Source organism: Alligator mississippiensis, chromosome 4, assembly GCF_030867095.1.
Source record: "Alligator mississippiensis isolate rAllMis1 chromosome 4, rAllMis1, whole genome shotgun sequence".
Classification (NCBI taxonomy): domain Eukaryota; kingdom Metazoa; phylum Chordata; order Crocodylia; family Alligatoridae; genus Alligator; species Alligator mississippiensis.
The window spans coordinates 56,093,007-56,114,988 of record NC_081827.1 but is presented as its reverse complement, the minus strand read 5'-3'; the positions used below and the strand labels follow the sequence as shown (position 1 = coordinate 56,114,988).

General features: G+C 45.4%; 1 protein-coding gene across 1 annotated transcript in view; it reads right to left on the bottom strand.

Moving 5' to 3' along the window:
* PNPLA8 (patatin like phospholipase domain containing 8) overlaps window positions 1-21,982 on the bottom strand; it is a 77,565-nt gene that overhangs the window by 41,688 nt on the left and 13,895 nt on the right. Inside the window, exons 6-8 of the mRNA XM_006274526.4 lie at window positions 21,340-21,511; window positions 7,852-7,909; window positions 1,888-2,082 (exon numbers count right to left, since the gene is read on the bottom strand). Coding sequence (XP_006274588.1) covers window positions 1,888-2,082; window positions 7,852-7,909; window positions 21,340-21,511 — 425 coding nt within the window. The remainder of the gene's footprint in view (window positions 1-1,887; window positions 2,083-7,851; window positions 7,910-21,339; window positions 21,512-21,982) is intronic.

Genomic DNA, 21,982 nt, shown 5'->3' with positions numbered 1-21,982 from the left:
TTTCCCTTTTCTCCCTCCCTCCCTGCTAGCTGGACATTTTCCAGCTTTTTTGTGGTCCCCATGCTTTTTCACAGGGGACCTACCAAATTTACGATTTCTGCAAATATCGCATAACTGCAAATTTGGTAGGTCTCTACCTACTGTATTTATTTGAACATAAGACAATCCTGATTATAAGATGACCCCCCAATAATTAGATTCTTTATGTGGAAAATTTATAAAATGGATACAAGTTCTGCAGTTACCATGAACACATTTAGTTTTGTGTAATTACACTCAGGACTTGTTTCACACAATATATTTGGAAAACATGTAAAGAGCTTGGACTTTTACCACTTTAGGAGATTATTCCACAGCAAAACTCTTATATAATTTTTCACTGTGAGGAAATTGTCTTTAGATTCAATCTAAAATTTGTTTTTTTTCTCAGTTTTATTCTATATTACTTTTTCCTCCTAATATGCTAAATAAAATACTCGTCTCTATTAGAAAAAGATACGATTCAATTATTTACAGACTGATTCTTCTGTATTCATCATTCAGACAAGTTATATGATGGATCTTTGCAGAGAAGTTTGCAAGAAATGACACTAATGTAACTCACTTGGAAAAATCAGAGAACAGTCTAAGTCACTGTCCAACTGGCAGCCTTCAAGCTGTGCACAGACAGTGCACCCCCAAAGTGTTTTGACTGCAACTGCAACTGGAGTCTCCCATCTGCCCCTGCTGCCACTTCCTGCCCCCAGCCCAAGGGGTGGAGCAATACTGCAGCATGAGGAGCTGAGGGTGAAGCCAAGGTTATGTGGGTGCAGTGTACTGGGGAAGTTGGTGAAGAGAGGGGAAGGAGGTTGTGGGTGTATGGTGCAGGGGTGGAGGGAGTCATGGGTGCACAGTGTAATGGGGACAGGAGGCAGAACATCCACAGGGTGTGCAGACTGGTGGGGGGGGGAAGGGGTTGTGGCTCACTCTGGTGCAGCCTGCACACCATGCAGTTCCTGATGTGGCCTGCTCTGCTTTAAGTATCACTTGCTGGCTGAAGTGTGCTGTACCCTTATCTAGTAGTTGTTCCATATGCAAGGTTTGAGTTCACTATAATTACAATGTAATCCAATTTTTATTTTAGCTCTAGAGCCTTTGGTACTGAAGGTCTCCAGTTCAATCACCACTGATAAACACTGCTGACAGTCAGTAAAAGCAGAAATTACAAGAGAAATTACTAGGGCAGCACAATCTGATAATACAAGCACATAGTCTCAGGAGACAGCAAACAGAATTCTTTTGAGAGTTCTGGCGCTTGTTAAGGAGGAATTAAGTTACAGTACCATATTAGTATCCATTCACATTTTTTATACTTTATGCCAGGGGCTGGCAATTTAAGACTGTGGAACTAGTGGAAGCTTTTCCTGTGCCATGGCAGAGAGAAAGCAGCAGTGGTGGATGGGTCCTGTACCTGCCTACCTCTGACCTGAGCTGGGTCACTCCAGCCCATGGAGTTGAAAAGGTTGCTTTATGCTGTTGTTAAATACTAAGTCATAGCACCTGTTTAATGAAATAACACTTAAACTACCAGTTGAAAGCAGGAACTTTGTAGAAATTTGCAACTCTCATATAATGTTTCTTTCTAGAATGAGAACTGTAAGTACCCAACTGTATGGATCGTGGTTGCCACTATTATTTTATGCTTATCTTTACAGCTGTATAATTCATAGGAAAGCTAAGAATTAGCTTTCCTTTCCCTAATATTCCTGGGCTCTCTCTTTGCTGCTACTTCCTAATTTAAATTATCTTGTTTCATTCTGATTTCAGTAAGTATTTCATTATTCATATATATTTTAACCAAATTCAACATAAGAGCATATTTATTGGAATATACTATTTCAAACTTACCTGATGAAGGTCATTACCCAGTGTACATTCCTGAAAGTAACCTGGTGCAGCAGATGATGCTCTAATAGCCTGCCATAATTTATACTGACATCCTCCGATATAATGAGACTTGACACCTGGAAGGTGGTTGTAGTTTCTGAAAACAAATGCTTTCAGTGGTGTTCCTCTGCTTACAATGGTGCTTACTGCAGCTACCTAGGAATTTAAGCGGAAAAAAAAAAGATAAATTTCAGAGGAAACAATAGCATTTTCATCTAGAACTAGTGAATAGATACTGACTTTGTAAAACACCTAGCCTTCCAGGTAGGTAACACAACACGTACTGTATTATGTTTATTTCTGTAGTGTATGTTGAAACTAAGGAAAATAAAAACTTAAAGAATTAAAGCAAATATTAGCAAACCTGAGAGGCATTTCAAGAACTCATTTTTAAGGAAAGTTACCAAAAATGCTAGACACCAAAAACTTCAGAGTGAATTAATTTAGTTCTGGTTATGTTGGCTCAAACCACCATATACACATGGTGTAGAGCCTTCTCTGAAATCCTCCAACAGAATAACTTGGCTATACTTTAACTGATGGCTCCCTAAACACATCTGGAAGGCATTGAAAATAGTAAGATTTTCTCTTTACTTTACCTTAAGTTCAAGTTCATTCAAGTTCAAACCATGTCCTACTTTATATGAATACAGTAGCAATCATATATTACCAAGATGTAGTAAAACAGGTAAACACAATTCACATCACTGGCTTGAATCCATCTCTTAATTCAATATACATGTTACACCCCTGATTTCTGTGGGATATTTTTTCCAAAATTTTTTTCCCTTTTTTCTGTTTCAATCCTCAAAGGTCTTAAGTCATGTCCCATTGCCCTCCTGGTTGTAAAATATGGATGCAGCTCCCTGCGGAGCTCATCAGTGCTTCTTCCATGTCAACCAGTAACAGCAGCCATTACTGAGATAACTCCTTCCCCAAGGAGGAAGAGAGAATATAACACAGGTGCAGGCAATTATTTTGGGCAGAGGGCCACTTTCTGAATTTTGGCAAGCCATTGAGGGCCACAAGGGTAGCCCCGCCCCTTGACAGGTGCCCTGCCTCCTGGTCACCAGCTTGGGATCAGAAGTCCTGCCCTCTAACCCCTGACCTTTGCCATCAGAAGTTCCTCCTCTTGTCTCCCATAAGTACTCCCTTTAGCAAGGGGGTTTTCCACTTAGGAACCAGAAAAATACTGAATCATATACTAAAAAAATCAAATGTACTACAACACCCCTTAATTTCATTTCAAAAAATATTTTTGTCCTGATTTACCAGTGTGTGTGTAGTGTAATTTACAGGTGATAGTATAATACCTTAAAATGAAGTCTTACTCTTGTATATTGTGGGTGGGCTGTGGGGGAGGGTGTGGGTGTGTATGTATGGAGGGTTGGTAGGTGTGGGGTATACGTGTGGAGCGTAGGTGGATCTGGGGAGGGTTATGGAATGTGTTGAGGGGGAGGTTTTGCACATAGTCTGCCCCCCACCCCATGGCATGCAGAGACCCTTCCAGCGCTCTACCAAGCCAGGGCTCTGCACTCCTGTTGCTCTCAGCCTCGAGGCACCAGTGCAGGCCCCATGCTCCTGCTTACTGCCACTTCCCCTCTTGTCTGCTGCTGGCACCACATCCCAGCTTCATGGCCAAGACCACAGAACACAGCAGGAATTGGACCAGCCTGGCCAGCACCGCATGAAGCCAGCTGAGAATGGCAGGGGCCGGGCTGATTCCTGCTGAGTCCTGCAGTCCGGCACTGCAGCCGACAACCATGTGGTGCTGAAGTGGCAGCATCAGTGAGCAGAAAAGGGGGGAAATGGCTGTGGAAGGTGGGAGGAAGGGACATTGAACAGGCACACAGAGAGCAGCAACAGCTGGGCAAGAGCACGGGGTCCGTGCTGGTGGGGGCCAGCAGGGGTCAGTGGAGCCAAGCTAGGCTATGCCAGCAGAGAGAGGGGAGCCAGCCCAATTCCACAGCGCCCCTGCTGGCCCAGACCCCACACTTCTGCCACCCCACTCTGGGACCCACCAGTGCTGGCCCTGGAGCACTGGTGCAGACCCCATGCTCCTGCCTGGCTATTGCTGCACTCCCATGCGTCCGCTCATTGCCCCTTCCCCCTGCCTTCTGCAGCCATTTCCCCGCTCCCTCCAGTTCACCCACCAGCTGCTCCGGCACCTTGTGGTTCCTGGCTACATCACCAGGACCACAGGAGCCGGCCCGCCCTAGCCCAGCCCTGAGGACTAGGTCAATTGCGGTCTTTCCCTGCCTCCCTCCCCCTTCTCCCCCCACCCCTCGATCTGAATTTCTCTCTGGCACAGGGAGGCAGGAACATCCCTAGGGTCCCAGGCCAGAAACCTCAGCTAGGCAGAGACTTCTGCTGAGGGCAGGGGGGGCCTTGCTGCTGCGGCTGCTTAGTCCTGCCGCTGGCTCCCCCTGGGTCCTACTGCTGCTGGCTTCTGTCATCTTTGATGTCAGGGGCAGATAAATATTAATTTTCTAAAATTTTAGGGGACCCACGGGCTGGACAGAATGGCTTGGCAAGCCAGATCCAGCCCATGGGCCGTATTTTGCTTGTCCCTGATATAGCATCTAGCAGAAACAGTTTTTTCTTGTTTTTTAAAGTAGAGATTGTGGTGGCAGAAATGCAATGGTAGTTATGGTGGTGAATGTCCTTGTACTTTCTCTCTCACTCAGAGGCACCATGAATCACCAATACCCCATGATGCAACTTTGCTGACAAAAGAAAATGGAAGAAGGAAGTTTAAAAGGAAGGAAGCCTGGTAGACTGAACTATTCTTTATGAGTCTGCTATATGCAGTAAGAACTTACAAAACATTTTTGTTTTTAGCTTATTCTGTCTTGACATTTTAAAGTACTATTTGACTATTATAGTTTTTTTTTTCTTTTTTTTAAATAAATCAGCAGGTAAATATTACAAAATAGTATTCTCTTTAATGACAAGTCCACAAATACTAAGTGTTTTATTAGTTTTAACTTGTTACATGGATATTATTTTCCAGTTTCTGGTATTGTTATTTTTAAATCAATACAAAAAGACTGTTTTAAAAAAGGCAGCCAAAGCTGTGAGGCACAACACTCAAAAGTCAGGAAATAGCAGTACACAAGTATGAATGATGTACAATATACATATGACAGAAGCTTCAACTTCTTTTTTCCTTTAGTCTTTTTAGATGGTAAAAATCAATCATGGAACCTCTCAAAAATCCTGAATAAAGTATACCCACATGTTATACTTGTGGGAAAATTCCTTCTTTCAGAAAAACAAAAAAGCTCCTAAAAACATTAACTACATTTCAACAAAGTGATCCAACTGCTGCATACCAGAAGAGAGACAAAACACAAGATCACCAGAAGCAGAAAAAGTTGCTACATTTGACAGCCCTAGAAGTTTCCAGGAAGATATTTAAATGACATGACCAAAAAAAAATGTGTGCAAGTCAATCTGAGTGGGAGAGTCAAAGCAATACTTGCCAGGAAGGGGAAGTACAGATGCAACAAATCAGCATGTTTTAGAGACACACTCACCCATAAATAATCACTATTTACTAGCTTATGTTAAGAATAGGAAAAACCTTTAAGTGATGATGCACACAGCATGGCATGGCTGGCATTGTATAAAACAGCAGCTCTTAGCAAATAAGCGGGCGTGTATCACTTTACAAAAGTAGTCTTTGTTTTTGTGAAAGTATTACTCATCAAACACTTGAAAGCTTAAGTTAGTACACTTATATCATAACTCCCATTTCAGCTGCACAACTACAAATAAATTATAATAAATATAGCTTTACTAGTACAAAAAGCCAACATATGTAAAACTTCTCTATGAACATTTATTAAGCTACAAATGATGAAGTACAACAATTTCTGTGTATCCCAAACCAAAGATCTGCTTTTGCTTCCATTGAAGTATGGGCAACTGGTGGCTCCTGAGTCTGGCGGGGGGGCACCCACAGATGCTGCCGGCAGCATCGGTGGCAGAGCTGGCGAGCATCCGTGGATGCTGCCATTGGTGTTGGTGAGCTCCTGCAGATACCGCCAGCGGCATTGGCGGCTGGGACAGACCTGTTGGGGGGGGCACAATAAGCACCCGCAGATGCTATCAGTGGTGTTGGTGGCGGGGATGACCCCCTCTACCAGTCGCCTAAGCATTGAAGTCAAGAGCAAAACTTCCATAAGATTCAAATGCAACAGGATTAAATTCAAAAGCTCAAATTTATGTAATGCCAGGACACTTAACACAGACAAAAGTCCTAACCGAGAAATACTAACTACCTCCTATGTGGTGTTGAGCGCCCAATTCTAACAGAGTTCAACAAGAGTTGAAAGCATAAAGCACCATATATAGTTGCACTTTATTTTGATTATGCTATACTATTTTACACTAACACCACTGCCAGCACTAAAAAGTGATTACTGTAAATAAGTACCAATTTTATATCTATTTATATACTCATTTTATTACTGAGGAAAATGGAAGGAGTCCAAAGATCTCAGTTCAAAGATAACTTTCAAGTCAAATCAATATAGGACAGCTTCTCCCCCAAATGTAACATGCCACTCCAGCCTTCTCAAGTGCTCATTTTAGATGTGGAATGGGAATGCGGCCAGTTGAGCACGTTTCTATGTTTAGAAGATTTTGAATTTCTTCCATTTAATAGTAAAACATTGAATATAGTGCCATGACATAAAGACACCTGTTAATTTACCAAACTGTTGTTAAACATGTGCTATTATATTTCTCCTCCTGCCTCATGTCCCACCACATGCCAAAAATAAAACACCCTTCTTTCTCATCTTTCACTCTTGTGCTATTGTTGGATACAGTGCCCTTCCAATTAACTGGTGCCCTTCATATGCTACAGAAAGAGCAGAGATTTTACAGCATGAATCAGAGACTGGAGAAAAATGTGGTGATGCATATCATGTAAGGAGCAACTGGTTTTCTCACACTACCCACAGGAACAACAACCACAGTCTACCCAGCAAAACTGCCTGGCAGTACTGACAGGACACTAAGATGAGCTACTGTAGAATCCAGAGAAGCCAGAATATTTAAGTATTTTCAATTTGCAAATATTTTATTATCTCAAAATATAAATGTACCCAAAAGTAGTCTGATATCTGGTAAAAAGTATAAGATGGCTGCAATATCGGAGTATCATGGAAGATAAGATTTTTTTTTAGCATGAGTTTGTATTACATGGATACTTTTTAGAGAATATACTCTGTACCAATGATGCTCATATTCCCCCCCCTCCTCCCCCATGCCTGAAGGGCAGGGTCATTTGTCTGCAGGCCAGATCCCAATGATGATCCCAATCTGGCGCAGCACGGGTGCAGTAGGCACCCTCGGACCACATGGATGGGTTTAACATCAGCTCCCCCCGACCCCTTCCCACAGAGGAATGTGGCATGGCCCAGTCTTGTGAGAGAGAGGGGGCATGGCCTGGCCCCACAGAGAAATAGCAGTTGTGGTTTGGCTGGGGGGGGGGGGGAAGATGGGTACAGCCCAGCTCCACAGTGAAAGTGGTCATGGCTTGGCTTTGCAGGAGGAAAAAAGTGGGCATCCCAGCCCCACTTGGCCCTGAGGAGGGCAGGGACCACGGCCTAGCTCTGCAGGGAAAAAGGGTGTGGTTTGGCCCGGGGGGGGCGGGGGGGGATAAATTCATGGTCACTATCGCCACCCCTCCTCTCCCAAAGTTTCCTGTCCCATGGGAAACTCTGTAGGCCGCATGTGATGGCTTCATGGGGCTGCATTTGGCCCATGGGCCAGAGGTTGAGCACCCCTTCTTTGTGTTGAATACATTTTGTAAGATTTTTCAAGTGATGGCAATTCCACTGAATGCTATTTGTTCCTAATAATTAATTACACCGGTGTGTTTTATGTATTTTTAAAAAAAAATGCACTTACCTTTGGACATTTGGGATTTCTTGCTGTTTCAATCAGAAGATCTGATCCCATCTTCTCTCTATGAATAAAAGACAAATCATTGAAAATACCTTGTTAGTTTGGCATGCTCATTACAAGCTAGTCAAAACCCAGTATCTATGTCTAATCTTATTTAGGATACTTTCTATTTGAAATGATCAGGGTGAGGATATGGGTAGGGTCCTAGCTCCACTGAAGTTAATGAGATCTTTGCCTTGGACTTAAATGAAGTCAGGATATTAGCCACAATCTACTCTACACTGCTGGAAATGACAACCTCTATATACAGTTGATTAAGAAGATCTGTAGATTTCGTAGTTTTCTTCCCCCTCCCCCAACTGAGATCTCAATCCCCTAAAACACTTGAGAATATATGTAATTCTGGGTTTACAGAACTACTCAGGAACTAAAAGTTCAGAACATCCGCGTGCTTTCCTTGCTGAGGCAGTTACCATTATGAAAGCGATAAGAATAAAAAAGTGATACTACCATTGCCAGTTGTTCAGGAGAGGAGTATGCAGTAAGTAAAACTGAAGTTAAAATATCTACATTTCATTTTTCTAAACAGTAGGTAGCCTTTAACTATTGCTTTCTGAGTTTTACTGCTTTATCAGGAGCACAGTATCTCCACAAGCCTTCCTACTGCTAGAATTCAGAAACCATACAAAAGATCCATATTTGAATCCACTGACACCTCAACAGAATCTGTATATAATTTAAAAGGCCTCACTGCACGGTCATAGACTAGTCACATAGTAGCATGGATGCAACACTGGCTCAGGGATTTGTTTCAGAAGGTATCTGATCTCTCCCACCGTCAAGTGAATCCATTTGCACCTTAAGAGACATACTTGTGGGATGGGAGGGGGAAGAAAACTAAGAACCTCCTCCATGACCATTTTAGGCTGGACATAAGGAAAAACTTCTTTACTGTCCAAGCCCCCAAGGCCTGGAATAGACTCCCTCCAGAAGTGGTGCAGGCACTTAGTCTGGACTCATTCAAGAAATGTTTGGATGCTTATCTTGCTAGGTCCTTTGACCCTAGCTGACTTCCTGCCCCTGGGGCAGGGGGTTGGACTTGATGATCTTCAAGGTCCCTTCCAGCCCTAATGTCTATGAAATCTATGAAGAAATACACAAATCATCTTAAACAGATTCTACCAGTTTCTGCAGTATGTAAGTTAGTGGCTTTCAATTTTTTTCTAGTTGCAATATCATTTACAGTCAGAAAATTTCATGTGAACCAACAGATGAACAACTTCACTGTTTTAAGGGGGAAATTTAATACAGAGCAGCTGAATTTATTTTAAGTGTTTTATCTGCTTGCATCTATTCCACAAAAAGTGCCAGTTAAACCAGGACAACTTACCCCTGAAGAAAACAGGGTGAAAGTTACTGTGGTTTAGCGTCACTTGCTGCAGGAAAGAAGCAGGCACACAAAACAGTTACCACAGAGTAAATAGCATGCGCTCATGAGTAGTAAGCCCCCCATGCCACCCCTAATTAAAACAATATTATTATTTAAAAATCTATCCACATTGTTACTGTTCATCAACACATAATTAATGAAATATGAGGATTCACTAAGCTTGAATTGCTCTGCTGTAGTTGTGCCTCTTCTTACCTCAGAGTTAAATTAGGGCAGCTTACCCCTGAATAAATCAGGGCTACATTGCCCCAGTTTTTCTTTCACTTACTGTGAGGTAATTATCATCTCAGAGACCGTTATCACAAGCCAACCAAGGTGTGGTAAAGCTCCAGTCCTTGTTAATTAATGGCATACTTCACAATTGTGGACTAAGTGGAACTGGAGCATGTAGCAATCATTTGGGAATTGCTGAACTAAGCTTTCATTTCAATACTACTACTACTACTAAAAACCCCATCTAGCTGACATGACAGCAAAAAAACCTTTTGAATACAGCCCAATGTGGTGATGTGGGCTGCATTCGCTAGCAGGATCAGTGCCGCCATTTATTCCACACCATGATTTATGTAGCTCTACATTATTTTGGGCTTTTGAAAATTAGGGTTTTTCAGACCTGTGAATAGGAGAAATTTAAGGATAAAAGGATGTGCAGTTTCAACCATATGCATTCCACTTCAAACTGAAAGCCAGTAAATGTTAGGTAATTTTTTAATGTCCTGCTTGGGAGGAAAAACAGGAAATTATAGCTGTACCATGGTTCATGGTTTAAACGATCTGAACTGCAATACTTCAGACCCATAGTTCAGTAACCTCCCTCTTGGAAAGACCAGAATCAGATTCTTCACAGGAGTCCAAGAAAAACTCCCGAATCCTCAGTAGAATAGTTGGGGGTCTGAAACATGATGTCCAACAAATTGTTAGCATTAACCATTTGGATATGGGCAAACTGGCATCCTCAGCATTGGGAAGCAGCTTCTTGGTCTCAGGACTTTCTGCAAGGCAGGAATTTTAAAGGGCAGACAGCTCATAAATGGCCCCTTCTCACTCATGCTGCCCTGTTCCCTTGCTACTCTGGTTGCAAGTAGCTACAGGGACAGCACAAATTGCCAGTGTGAGGGACCTCACTGCAAGTGGCAGCAGGAACTGCCTAGGAGTGCAGACCTTGCCACCCAACCAAGGCCAAACAGCAGGGCCAGACAGGGGGTCTGTTGATGAGTGGTACCAGGTAGGGTGCAGCACTCCCTGACAGCTTGTTGTTGGACAGGCTATCAGGGTGCCAGGGAGAGCATGCACCTCTGCTCCCCCTATAAGATGGAAACCTATCTAGGTCAGAAATTTTTTCCGTAGCCTGGTGTGATTTCATCTTAAAACAGGTTTCACTGCATTTGAAAACAGCATTGCTTTCCCCCCCAGCCACCCTTAATCCCTCTTTCACCAAACTAACTATACCTAGTTCTCTGAACCTTTTTGCAGATGGCTATTGTTCCAACACCTTTATCATTTTTGTTAGCCTCTGGATCAGGGGTAGGCAAAATATGAAATGCGGGTTGGATTTAGCCTGCCAAGGGATATTGTCCAGCCTGTGGTGGGTCCTTCAGTCCCACCCAGCCCAGGCAGTGGTGCGTATAGCTGGCCCCACCGTCCTGAGGATCCTGGACGCAGCAGCTCCTTTTGGCTACTGCTGCTGAAACTGGCCCTGCTGCCTGGGCACCATGGCCTGTTGGGAGCAGGACACATGCAGGCAGGGTACATGGCTGGGTGGATGGGATGAAGCTGCAGGAAGGCGAGGAGTGGCATCCAGGAGCAGGACAGGTGGGCAGGGCAGTGACAGCACAGAGCCAAGGCCCAGGGCAAAGTTGCGATCTGCTGTTCGCATGTCCCTGTGATGGCAACCAGGGATCTGCTCTGGCCCGTGGCCCCGTGCTGTCACAGCCCTGCAATCCCGGCCCCAGCCCTGCCCACCCACCCCACTCTGGGATGTCACTCCCCGTACACCTGCACCCTCATCCCAACTGCCCGGCTGAGCTTGGAGCAGAGCCACGTAGGCAGTTTGGGTGAGCTGCTGAGGAAGGTGGGGGGGTGCTGACCCAGCCCACAACAGCTCACTCAAACTTCTTAAGTAGCCCTCCTGCCCAAATAATTGCCCACACCTATGCTGGATCTTCTGTAGTTTCTCCACTTTCTTCATGAAGTGCAGTGCCAGAACTACACATAATACTCCTATTGAGACATTAACAGTACTCAATAAAGCAGTAATACCAATATCTTACATATTATACTCTTGACAATTCCCCCAAACTTTATTTACTTTTTGGGAACTACACCAAATTACTGGCTCATGTTGAGTCTGTGATCTACTAACACCCCCAACTGAATTGGGCTAGTGGTTAGCTACTATGTTCTGAGGCAGGAAGCTGGAATGGCCCAGCTTGGGTCCTGGCAGAACACTGGGACCCAGCAGCCAGCGCCACCCAGCCAAGGCACGGCACAGAATAGCATCCTGCCACCCAGCTGCAGTGCGGCCCAAAGCCCATGCACCCAGACACCACCAAAATTCTAACCCCACAGGCCGCATCCAGTAGCTCTGCAGATTGGATTTGGCCCATGGGCCATAAGTTGCTGACCCCCAATCTGGGCAATGGTAATACTTAGTCAATCTTTTCCCATTATGTATTTGGGCATTTGTTTTTTCTCTGCTAGCTTTAGAATTTTACACTTACTGAAATTCATTCTGCTGTTAAATTCCACTTGCCCCTTTACCTACCTTGTTTATAGTTTCATAGTTTGTAGGGTCGGAAGGGACCTTGACAGATCATCAAGTCTGACCCCCTGCCATGGCAGGAAACAGCACTGAGGTCAAACGACCCCAGCAAGGTGTTCATCTAGCCTCCGCTTAAAGACCCCGAGGGTAGGAGCCAGCACCACTTCTCTAGGAAGTTGCTTCCAGATCCTAGCCGCACTGACTGTGAAGTAGCGCCTCCTGATGTCTAGTCTAAATCTACCCTCTGCCAGCTTGTGACCGTTATTTCTAGTCTCTCCTGGTAGTGCTAGGGGGAACAGGGACTCCCCCAATGCCTGCTAGTCCCCTCTGACTAGTTTGTAACAGGCCACTAGATCCCCCCTCAGCCTTCTCTTGTGGTGGCTGAACAGGTTCAGGTCCCTTAGCCTCTCCTCGTAGGGTCTGCCCTGCTGCCCCCTGATCATGCGGGTGGCCCTCCTCTGGACCCTCTCAATGCTGTCCACATCCCTCCTGAAGTGCAGCGCCCAGAACTGAACACAGTACTCCAACTGTGGCCTGACCAGTGCCGCATATAGGGGGAGGATCACCTCCTTGGACCTGCTTGAGATGCATGTGTGGATGCATGACAAGGTGCAGCTGGCCTTCCTGACCGCGTCCCCACACTGTCAGCCCATGTTCATTTTGGCATCAATAACGATTCCAAGATCCTTTTCTGCCTCTGCACTGATGAGAAGGGAGTTCCCCAGGTATGCTGCTGGTTCCTCCTCCCCAGGTATAGCACCTTGCACTTGTCAGTGTTGAAACCCATCCTGTTCTCATCTGCCCACCCCTGTAACCTGTCTAGGTCCAATAGCAGCCTATTCCTCCCTTCTAGCGTGCCCACATCCCCCACATCTTAGTGTCATCAGCAAATTTGAATAGGGTGCTTTTTACCCCCTCGTCCAAGTCACTGATGAAGATGTTGAACAGTGCGGGTCCGAGGACCGAGCCCTGGGGGACCTCACTGCCCACATCCCTCCAGGTCAAAAATGACCCATCCACAACCACTCTCTGGGTACGGCCCTCCAGCCAGTTAGCGACCCATTTGACTGTGTAGGTGTCGACACCACAGTCTCCTAATTTTTTAATGAGAATGGGGTGAGATACAGTGTTGAAGGCCTTCCTGATGTACAGAAAGACTACATCTACTGCTACCCCTGCGTCTAAGGATTTTGTGACCTGGTCATAGAAGGCCACCAGGTTGGTCTAACAGGACCTGCCTCTAATGAACCCATGTTGGTTGCCCCTAAGCATAACCTCCTCTGCTAGCCCCTCGTGGACATGCGCCAGGATAATTCTCTCAAAAAGCTTACCCAGGATCGAGGTAAGACTAACTGGTCTATAGTTTCCCAAGTCCTCCTTCCTCCCTTTTTTGAAAATGGGAACCACAGTGGCCCTTTTCCAGTCCTCTGGCACCACACCAGGGCACCACAAGTGCTCGTAAAGCTGTGCCAGGGGTCCCACAATGACCTCTGCTAATTCCCTCAGCACTCTGGGGTGGAGATCGTCAGGACCAGCTGATTTAAATACGTCCAGTCCCTCCAGAAGTTCCCTGACTAGATCCTCACTGACCCTGGGCCTGGGTGTGCCTCCCCTGGGGCCTACAGGGGTCCCGGTGGACAGGCTGATCTGGTCCCTATTGAGGAAAATGGAGGCAAAGAAATCATTAAATAGGTTAGCCTTGTCGTCTGGTGCGACAACCAGATTTCCTAGCGTGTCTTGCAGAGGCCCCACGTTACCGGGTACCTTCTTTTTGCCCCCTATGTATTTAAAAAAGGACTTCTTGTTGTCCTTGATCCGAGTAGCTAGTCCCAGTTCCATCTCCGCCTTTGCCTTCCTGACTGTCCCCCTGCAGCCTCGAGCAACCGAGGTATAGTCCTCCCTGGTGATAGCCCCTCCCTTCCATTGGGTGTATGCCTCCCTTTTGGCCAGGAGACGTTCCTGTATGCTTTTGGTGAGCCATGGGGGCTTTTGTGCCCTCTTGTCCCCTTTGACCCTTGTTGGGATTACCTCCCTTTGAGCATGGAGGATCATCTCCTTAAGGATCAACCACTCCTCTTGGACACCCGACTCCCCTCCCCTCCTGCTTAAATCCTCCAGAAACGTCTTAGGCCACTCTGTACTTGGTGAACATAAACAGCTGCCTCATCTATTAACGCAGTTACCTCGCTGGTTATTTCCCTTTTCAGATGATTTAATATTAAATATTTTCCCCATCAACAACATATATAAACAAGCTGTCTTGGACAAATTTTTTTGCATATACCTTTTCACAAGAAGAGAGTAAGATAGAAGAGAGGCCAGTGTCAAAAAACAGGCTACCCTCAGCTCCTCACTAAACTGCTTTGTGACCTCAGGTGAGTACACAATTCCTACAGCAATCTTCTCTGTGAAAAGGAGGAGATTACTACTGACAGCTTTGCAAACCCCAATGGGACATGCCTGAACTGGCTAAGAGCCCTAAGATGGGGAGGGTGAGACCCAGATATTCTCTGGAAAAGAGCGTATATTATAATTGTTTTTCAGTGTATGAAGTGCTGGATTTGAGCATGTTCTTTGGTTGCATTCACAGTACCTCCCACCCCAATCAACAGAACAGTTTTTACCCCATCCACAGCCTAGCATTACATTGGTTTTTGGAGCAGTTTGACTGGAGTCTGTCAAACTGCTATGTCTGCTGCCTCCTAAAAAAAATCTAACATAATTCTCCTGCAAATACCAGACTCTACTGAAGTTAAAAAATATATTTTAAATGCAAAACTTGAGTGAACATAAAATACCAGAATGCAGAACATGCAACTATTTCTTACAGCATATTTCACTCAATATGTTATCACATAAATTGATTATATAAAACATAGTGAGGATAATTCTGCTCTCTACACAAAGAAAATGGAAATCAATGATAAGGTAACTCCATCTAATGAATGCAATAATCTTAATGTTAAAGTCATCAAATTAAATGAACAATGAGGCAGGTAGCTCAATGACAAGTAGGATGTCTTCTATTAACATGCATAAGATGGGCAAAACATGCATAAGGGGGCAAAAAAGCCCCCTTGGCTGAACAGGGAACTCCAGGAGAGTCTGGGGGCAAAGAAAGAGATGTATAGGCAATGGAAGCAGGGAGCAGCCACCAAGGAGAAATCTCTCTCCCTGGCGCGGTATTGCAGGGAATCAGTTAGACAGGCCAAGGTGGGGCTTGAGCTCAGGCTGGCTTTAACAATCAAGGACAATAAAAAGTCCTTCTTCAGGTATATAGCGGGCAAAAGGAAAGCTCAGAGCAACATAGGGCCCCTGCAGGACAAATCAGGACAGTCGACAGTTGGTGGTTGACACAGGGAAAAAAGCAGAGCTCTTCAATGAGTTCTTCGTTTCAGTATTTCTAGGTCCTGACCAAGCCAATTCCCCCACCTCGATCGCTGACGGATGTCCACATGGCACCAGTTCGCCTACAGTTAGTTCTGAAATAGTTAAGGAGCTCCTGGAGGAGCTGGATGGGTATAAGTCAGCAGGCCCGGATGACCTCCATCCATGGCTGCTGAAAGAATTGGCCAGTGTCATAGCTGAGCCGCTGACACAGCTGTTCAAGCACTCGTGGTGCTCCGGCCAGGTCCCCGAGGACTGGAGAAGGGCCAATGTGGTGCCCATTTTCAAGAAAGGGAGATGGGATGAGCCGGGTAACTTTAGACCAGTCAGTCTTACCTCTATTCCTGGGAAAATGCTAGAGAAAATAATCAAAGAAGACATTTGTGCAGGTCCAGGAGGGGAAACAATGCTGAGGGGAAACCAGCACAGGTTTGTCACAGGTAGATCCTGCCTGACAAACCTTGTAGCCTTCTATGACCAGGTCACACACTGCCTGGACGCGGGAGCCGAGGCTGATGTCATCTTCCTGGACTTTAGGAAGGCCTTTGACACGGTTTCACACCCTATTCTCTTTGGGAAGCTAGCAGACTGTGGAGTGGATGCCTACACGGTCAGGTGGGTGGCCAACTGGCTTACGGACCGCACCCAGAGAGTGGTGGTGGATGGTTCCTTCTTGGCCTGGAGGGAGGTGGGCAGTGGGGTCCCGCAGGGTTCGGTCCTCGGACCGATATTATTCAATATCTTCAACAGCTATTTGGATGAGGGCGTGGAGAGCACCCTCTCCAAGTTCGCTGATGGTACCAAGTTATGGGGCAAAGTTAGCACACCGGAGGGCAGGGAGCAGATTCAGGCTGACCTGGACAGGTTGGATCAATGGGCAGAGAGAAATAGGATGCAATTTAATAAAGATAAATGTAAGGTACTGCACCTGGGAAGGAGGAACCCCCAGCACACTTATAAGTTGGGGAGTGTCCTTCTCAGCAGCTCAGAGGCAAAGAGGGATCTTGGAGTCATAACTGACTCCAAGATGAACATGAGCCAATAGTGTAATGAGGCCATCAACAAGGCCAATTACACCTTGTCGTGCATTAGCAGGTGCATGACTAATAGATCAAAGGAGGTGATGCTCCCCCTCTATGCGGCACTGGTCAGGCCACAGTTGGAGTACTGTGTCCAGTTTTGGGTGCTGAACTTCAAGAGGGACGTGGGGAATTTCAAGAGGGTCCAGAGGAGGGCCACTCATATGATTAGTGGCCTTCGTGATAGACCCTATGGGGGAGGGAGGTTGAGAGCTGAATCTCTTCAGCCTTCACAAGAGACGGCTGAGGGGAGATCTTGTGGCCGCCTATAAATTTATAAGGAGATGTCAATGGGGAATAGGGGAAACGCTGTTTACTAAGGCGCCCCAGGGAGTGACTAGGAATAACGGGTGTAAACTAGTTGAGAGTGGATTTAGGTTAGATATTAGGAAGACATTTTTCACAGTAAGGGTGGCCAGAACCTGGAATGGGCTTCCAAGAGAGGTGGTGCTATCACCTAGCTTGGAGGTCTTCAAGATGAGGCTAGATAGTCACCTGGCTGGGGTCATCTGCCCTCAGTCCTCTTTCCTGCCAGGGGCAGGGGGTCGGACACGATGATCCATTGTGGTCCCTTCCGACTGTACAATCTATGAATCTAAGATTAATACTGAAGCTAATCTTTGTATAAGACGTCTAGCAAATTGCTACACTTAACTAAAATTAGTGGTAATTTTTAAAATAGGATTTTAATATTCCTCTTATGCAAGTAAAAGATTAATTATGTTGCTTTTCAGTTTAAATACTTTAATGTAATATTACTAGATCATTCTTGATATTCAACAAAACATCTTACACCAGCTTCAAAATCATTCTTTTAGTTTTTCAAGTTTTCCTGCTTCTTAATTTGTAGCAACTAGTTGGGACTCTGTAAATTCAAAGCTCATTTTAAAGAGCTATGCTTAGGAGAAACAGCTTCAATTATCTATTTTGTCATATAAGGGAGATCAAAACTTTCTTATACAGAACCCGTTTTTGCTTTCAAATTGTGTTTTTATGACATATTTCAGAACTTGATATTTGCCATTTTCTGGATGTCAAAGTCAATAAGAAATCCTGAATGAAGTTGAAATTAAAGAACTACTTTAAGTGACTAGAATTATCACCACACAATTGTGTTTTGAAAATGGCAATATAGAAAGTGTCTCCCTTGTGGGATAATTAAACTTTCTATTACGCTCTTTCACTCTGGCAAGGAAACTTTTTTGCATTTTGCTTTTAACTGTCTTTACATCCATATCATACTTCAATTATATCAGGGAGTATATCAAGACCTCCCACTAGGTAAGCAATCAGTTTCAGTAGATCAACTTTCTGTGAACCATCTGAAGCTCTTTTGGTACTATTTTTCCCTGCCAGGTATGCCATCCAGGGTGAAACGTCTGTAACATCTCTTACCTCCTTGACATAGGGAGGGTCAAATCACTTGACTCCAGTTCTAGCCTGAACAAGGAAATATGCAGGAGTGCACCACAAAACTACTGGGTCAAGAGATGGCTAACAAGACACCTGAATATATCAGTTTTCTAAAGAGAAGGCATATGCAAGTCAATTGAAGGACAGCCCTGTATCCATGTGAGGTATTTTTCACTTCATGCAAGACTAAAGGTGAAAGAAGGTATCACTTTACTCCCTTTAAATTATTAACTATTGAGTTAAAAGAGCACTTGCTTTCAAGAGTTCAACTATGACTCACTGTGCCTGATGCCAAGGCAATTCAGGTCAATAATGTGCATCTTCCAAGGCAACCATGGGAAAAAGATTGCTGAGCTCAACATAGCAAAATGCTCCTCTTTGATGCAGCTGCATATTTGTGGTCAGTAGACATGGTACTGGTCATCAATTTGAGGAAAATGAGTACACCAGTATTTACCTCATTACTCTTTTTTTTCCTTCCACCAACAACAGATACCTATTAAATAGGACCTGGACTTACAAGAATACTCATTTAGGTCATCAAGAATCAGAGTTAAACAGCAAGCCAAAGTAAGCTTGTCTGATGATGCACAGTAAGCCACAGACCAGTGCTTCCCAACCTTTTCCTCAGCACAACCCCATTTATGACCCTATTTCCTCAGTATGGCCCCTTGGTCACAACCCATAGCCCTCCCCCCCCACCCCCCCAAGGTGCCCTTCACTCTCCACCCACAGCCCCCTGGCCCTGCTAGGGCCCCTCACTCTCTACTCACAGCCGCCTACTCCATCAGCCCTGCTGGGGCCCCTCACTCACAACTCACAGCCCCCTGTCCCCTGCCAGAGGGTGCCCCCCAGCTGCCAGGGCTACAAGACCAGGGCCCGTGGCCCCTTGCCCCACCTCCCCAAGCAGTGTCCAAGCCATTGCAGCTGCTGCAATCGAAGCAGAGTGCAGACCTTGACTCCTTCCCCACCTTCTCCCACAGGTGACATGAGTGAAGCGGAGCCCATGAGGGTGGGAGGATGACAGCTGTCCCACCCTGCAGCCATCCCTCCAGGAACCTCCTCAGCCAAGTGGGTGGGACTCAATGCAGGAAGGCAGGGAGGGTCGGTGGCACTGCCAGGAGCCCCATACTGGCTGCGTCACCATGGTGAAGTGCCCCTTGCCCACCTGGCATTACCGGTAGCATGAGGCTGTGCCTCCTACTGCTGCTGGGTAGGCAGGGGGCATCTTGCCATAGTGGCGCAGCCAGTGTGGAACTCCCAGCAGCACCACTGATCCTCCCCACCCTGCTCTACGATGGAGGCTCTAGGGGAGGGCAGCAGGGTGGTTAGCCCCAAGTCCATAGGAGGCAGCCTGCACCTGCCCCCATCATGTGCACAAATCTGGGGGCGGGGGGGGGGAAATGCCTACCTGTGCCTCTCTCCCCAGGAGTACATGCCGTTGCAGAGATTCAGCCCCCCCCACCACCCCCAGAGAAGTTACCCATGGCTACATCCTGCTCCCCTAGTCAGGCGCTATATTCCTGCCCCAAACTGAGGCCCCATGCACTAGCCCAGCTGGGCAGTGCCCCGAGCCCCAGCCCTGCTCCACTCCCTCCCTCTCACTGTGGGGCCTCAATCTACTCTCCCCCCTGCCACCCCATAGACTTACTTGGAAGGAGCTGCAGGCACTGCTTTCCATGGTACCTGGCTGCTGTGTGTGTGCATGTGCGCACACACATGCACGTGGTGTCTTCTACCTGATCGCCCTCCTCCCACTCCCCCCAGTCCCAAGCATCTCCATACAGGCTGGAACTCTGCTAACCTGCAAGGGGAATCCACCATTTCCTGCTATTTTTCCTTTAAAGGAAGAAATCATGATAATCTTTGCAACCCCATTTTTTATTATTGCGACCCCAAATGCGGTCATGACCCCAAGGTTGGGAACTGCTGGCACAGACCATTTTCTCTTAAGAACACTCTATAACAGTGAGGGCCAAGTTTTTTGGCACACAAGCCACAAATTAGCTATGCACCCTCTCTGACTGTCATTCCCTCTGCCCAACTGGCTGCTCTGCCTTCTGCTCCCTGCCCTGTTCCCCTTCACAGTCCAAGTGTTGTGGTGTGCTCTGCCCACACTCCCTGCCTCATCTGCTTCCCTGCTTTCTGGTTCTGCCAGAAATCTCAAAAATATCACAAGGTTCAATAAGGACAAGTGCAAAGTCCTACGCTTAGGATGGAACAGTCCCATGCACCAGTACAGGCTGGGAATGAACTAAACAGCAGGTCTTCAAAAAGGGACCTAGAGGTTACAGTGGGCAATACGCCCATGTTGCATAGAAGGCTAACAGCATGCTGGGCTGCATTAGTACGAGCATTTCCAGTTAGTGATTATTCTCCTCTATTCAGCACCATTGAGACCACATCTGGAGTATTATGTCCAGTTTTGGGCCCCTACTACAGAAAGGATGTGGACAAGTTGAAGTGTACAGTGGAGGGCAACGAAAATGGTTTGGGAGATGGGGCACATAACTTATGAGGAGAGCCTGAGGGAACTGGTCTTATTTAATCTGCTTAAGAGAAGACTGAGAGGGGATTTGATAGCAGCTTTCAACTACCTGAAGGGGTTTCAAAGAGGATGGAGCTAGACTGTTCTTAGAGGGGGCAGATACCAGAACAAGGAGCAATGATCTCAAGTTGCAACAAGGGAAGTTTAGATTAGATATTAGGGAAAAGTTTTTCACTAGTAGGAACGGGTTACCCAGAGAGGTGCTGGAATCTTCATCCTTGGATGTTTTTAAGACTCGGCTAGACAAAGCCTTGGCTGGGATGATCTAGTTGGGGATGGTCCTGCTTTAAGGAGCTGGTGGGACTACATGACCTCCTCAGGTCCTTTCCAACCCTGATTTTCTATGATTCAATGTTCTCCACATCTACTAGTACAATAGATAGAAAACTAAATATTTCTCTTTTTTTTAAATCAAAAGGTTTTACATAATCGATATCTCTTTGCATTACCATCTTTGTGTTTTTCTTTTTTAAAGAAAAAATGCAAAAGGTAAGAAGATTTAATATAGTACTTAAGATGAGGGGTCTTTGGTATAGCATACCATTTCACTTTTTAGCACTTTTCCTATAGGGAAAATGCACAGCAGGCGGCTAGCAAGATTGCTAGCAGACATATAATGAGTTAAAATTAGCTGAGCTGGGGAGCATATGGACATATAATCAGAAACCAGTGCACCATATCTCATTTTAGTCCCTAGAAACAGAGGAATCATTATAATGATGACTCAAATATTCTGGCAATACAAAAGCAACCAGCTAATTCAAAAGATAGTGATATCACATATCACTATCTATGTGTTGTTTTTAAACTACTGTTTACAATTTAACAGCAACAAAAATTACTTTTCACTTACTTGAGCATTTTTTCCCAGGTATCACTGTCATAAAATGCATGGCTCCAGCCCATTTTGACTGTCCCAACAATGACATTCTGCTTAAAAACATCTGATCCTAATTTGTGATACAGCTCTTCACATTCATCCAATGGGATATGGAACAACCCCAACATAAATGCCAATATAGCTCCTAAAAAAAAATGTTTTTAAATTGAAAATGCAACTTAGGATGACACGAGATAGCTGTATTAAGTTACAGAAAACACCATTAATTCATATGTTAATGTACCTACCTTAAAAAACATGATCAACTGAGGTTTGTGCCATAAACTAATTTTTTGTTCAGAGATCAAATCAACATATTCGAGTGGGTGCAACTGAAGAGGCAGTTTTTCTCAGAAAAAACAAGATTGTTTGATTTGTTTCTACAAAAAATTACCTAACAGTTACCTTATATTTATCTTAAAACCACTCTCCCTACAAGGAGAGACTGAGGGAGCTGAACCTGTTCAGCCATGGCAAGAGGAGGCTGAGGGGGGACCTGGTGGCTGGCTATGAACTTATCAGGGGAGATCATCAGCAAATAAAGTAGAGCCCTTTTCTCCTCAGCACCACCTGGGGTGACGAGGAACAATGGTAATAAGCTGATGGAGAATAGGTT